The following is a 3547-nucleotide window of genomic DNA, read 5'->3' as shown; positions in this document are numbered from 1 at the left end:
TTTTATAACTTTAATTATGCAATCAACCAACATGGCTATTTTGAGTAAAATTATGTATTACTTTAGTTCATATGATTAATTTATGTATGCTATTACTGATTCCCATCAAACATTAGAAATTCATTCGTTGAAATATTTATAGACAGTATTGAGATTTAAGGAGTAAATGAAAAACTGAATAAGAATATTAATAATGTAAGATTGTGATGAAGAGTGATAAATTTAAACATGAACAGATTGATGTGTGGCATTGTAGTACATCTCCAATTGACGAGTCTAATGATGAGGCCCTAGAAGACTCTCTTATAAATAAGAGTCATTGTGTAAACCCTTATCTTGGGTGAAGTTGTGGAACAAAGAATTGTCACTGTCCTAAATCTTTGTTCTCTGTGTGAACATAGAAAACACAAAAATAATGGGAAGCAGGGACAACTTGGGAAAGTCAAGGCTAAGAAAACATTGTTGACAGACAACATAGATAAGACTTTAAAGGTATTCAATGAATTTGCCAATATTGGAATGAGTGATGACTTTTCCAAGAAGAAGGAGCATGTCAAACTGTAGTTGTTTTTCTAATGCAGAAGAGAATGACATCAGTACAGGATAAGAATGAATTTTTTAAGAAAAACAGGGAGAGAATACACAGTCATCCATAATAGTGCCTAATGTATAACTTGTTTGATTTTTAAGGACTGAGATGACTTTGTATCCAAGAGTCACATAAATAAGAATCATGGATTGGGACATATCTTTCACACTCTTCTGATGCCAGCTCTTTGGAGGCTGAGATAATAGGAGTATAAGTTCCTGGAGAGGGTGAGGAACCTGTGCTACATGGTGACGAGGCGGGAGAGAACGAAGCACGCCATCTGTAAGCTTCAGGAACAGATATTCCATCTGCAGATGAAACTGATTGAGCAAGATCTTTGCAGAGAGCCTTCTGGGAGGAGGTCAAAGGGCAAGAAGACTGGCTCAAAAAGGAAGGACCGAGAGGGCCCCAAGGGCAGCAGTCCTGAGAAGAAAGAGAAAGGGAAGGCTGGCCCGGAGTCCGTTCTGGGGCAGCTAGCTCTGTCCACCTCATTCCCCATCGACGGCACTTTCTTCAACAGTTGGTTGGCACAGTCGGTTCAGATCACAGCCGAGGACATGGCCATGAGGGAGTGGTCTTTGAACAGTGGGCACCGGGAGGATCCTGCTCCAGGTTTGCTGTCAGAAGAACTGCTACAAGATGAGGAGACATTACTCAGCTTCATGAGGGATCCCTCACTGCGACCCGGTGACCCTGCCAGGAAGGCCCGAGGCCGCACTCGCCTGCCTGCCAAGAAGAAACCACGCCCGCTGCAGGATGGGCCCAGTGCACGGACCACTCCAGACAAGCCACCCAGGAAGGCCTGGGCCCAGGATGGCAAGGGCACGGAAGGACCACCCACGAGGAAGCCACCATGGAGGACGTCTTCTCCCTTGCCGTCCAGCCCTGCAGCTGGAGACTGCCCAGTCCCAGCAGCACTGGAAAGTCCTCCAACACTGGTGTCTGAGATCCTGGATGAGACAACCCCTGTGGCTTCCGATTTGAATGTCCAAGTGCCTGGCCCTACAGTGAGCCCCAAACCCTCGAGCAGGCTCTGGCCACCCCAAGAGATGAAGGTCAGTCATCTGACCTCCGGGTGCTAGGTCTGATGCTGGGACAGGACTGCCATCTGCTGTGGCTGAGAGGCCAAAGGTCAGCCTGCATTTCTACACCGAGGCTGACGGCTACTTCTCTGATGAGGAGATGAGCGATTCTGATGTAGAGGCAGAGGACAGTGGGGTACAACGGGCTTCCAGGGAGGCAGGGGCAGAGGAGATGGTTCTTATGGGGGTGCTGGCCTCCTAACTCACCCAGGCCCTGCCCTGGTCCCCTACAAGGCCTCAGCCCAATCACGACTGCCATTTCCAACTGTTGAGTACCTCAGACCCACCACTCTGTCATGGTTTTATTTTTAATATAGAGAGAGTTCTGAATTCCACTCCGTTGACTTTTCTTTATGCTGGCCTAGGACATTAGGACTCCTCCCGTGGCCCCGGCCACAGGGACTATACCAGGTTCTATGTGCCACCTCTGTCCCAGCCCATGCCACATCGCCGGGCTTCTGGCTTGATGTACACAAGGTAAGGGAGAGAGCTCAGGGCTCCTGCCCACGGCCACTGGGTGACACAGACTGTCGTTTGGGCATTATTTCATGGCAGATGGGCCATCCCAGGGCCTGCCCCGCCTTGTCCCCTCCATATTGCACTGGGGTCCATTTTGGGTTGGGGGGGTGTCCTGCTACACTCCACTGATCCCTAAAGGAAGTATAACAAATGATACCCAGCCAGTCTATTCACTGTCACAAGCACAACGAGTTTTATGAGAAAGCACTGAGGGGGTGCAGGTGGCCCGCCGGCTCCTGAATAGCCCACAACATCTGAGGCCTGCCCGCCCACCCGCAATCCCCCCACTCCCTTGCTGCTCTGTCCCTGCCAGTGCCCAGCCCAAGCAGCTCTGAGAAAGGGTTCCCAGAATCCTTCCTGAGCTGTGTTCTTTACTCAGGGGACTCCCCAAACAGCCCTGCACCTGTACAGGCAGAGGGCTCCAAGGGAGGGCCAGTGCCCAGCCCGGGACTCGGGGCTCAGATCAGCCCACTGCAGAGAATCACTCTGGGACTTTAACTTCCTATCTTCCTTTGGGGCCAGTCTCGGTCACAGTCTTGCCGGCTCCAGACAGAGCTGGCCAGACCAGACCGTCTGCCTTTTGAAGTTTCCTAGTCCTGCTAAGAGATGAGCTTCCTCATTTTCCTTCTGGAAACATCCTTCCAACAAGTATAGTAGGATCCCGGGGCCCAGGGCAGGCCAGTGGTGGCCTGCTGGGGCTGGTTGAATTGTTGCTGGATCTTCCTGTATTCCTCTGTCCCTTAGCGCCTTAACCCCCTTTCCCTCCCTACTGTAACCCCCCTTTCCTATTCCTCTTCAAATCCTCCCTCCTCCAAGCCCCCAGGTAGGTTCTGAAGGGTTTTGATGGAGCGGCCCCAGGGTGATAGATAGCTCAGGGAACAAAGGAATTCCGTGAAAACATGTTTTGTTTTTTTTTTTCTTTTATGAATTACTCTTGGGTCACTTCCGCCACTGGTAAAGCCAGATCTTCTCCAGCCAGAACCTTGAAAAAGTCCAGTGAACCAGTCGAATCATTCTAAGAATGCCAAAGAATCTTTTGACCATAATACACAGCACAGCCCGGACCTGACAACTGTCATCGACTTGAACTTCCTTTTCAAAGGAATTGGTTAGCAACAAAGTTCAGAGACTTGGTTATTGCACACACCTACAGAGAAGGGCCCAAGGCCTCTGGGGAAGGCTGCTACTGCTGCTGCTGCTGTTGTTGGTTTATGGTTCCTGGGCTGAGCCACTGTGAGTGTGGTCCTAAACTTTGAGGACTCCCTCCCCCTTTTGAGTGGGGGAGAATCCTGACTGTGAGCGTGGTTCCCCCATAGCCACCACATAGATACACAAGGAGCAAATACACAGGACCTTT

General features: G+C 50.1%; 1 protein-coding gene across 1 annotated transcript; it reads left to right on the top strand.

Moving 5' to 3' along the window:
• Window positions 1-206: 206 nt before the first annotated feature.
• Window positions 207-1948, top strand: LOC127663642 (E3 ubiquitin-protein ligase Jade-2-like). Its single transcript, XM_052155295.1, is given in 3 exon segments — window positions 207-323; window positions 796-1659; window positions 1661-1948. Coding segments are annotated over 3 exon segments (1194 nt in total). The 3' UTR covers window positions 1874-1948.
• The last annotated feature ends 1599 nt before the right edge of the window (window positions 1949-3547 follow it).

Source organism: Apodemus sylvaticus, chromosome 13, assembly GCF_947179515.1.
Source record: "Apodemus sylvaticus chromosome 13, mApoSyl1.1, whole genome shotgun sequence".
NCBI lineage: Eukaryota > Metazoa > Chordata > Mammalia > Rodentia > Muridae > Apodemus > Apodemus sylvaticus.
The sequence above is the reverse complement of the archived record's forward strand: the minus strand, read 5'-3'. Positions and strand labels throughout refer to the sequence as shown.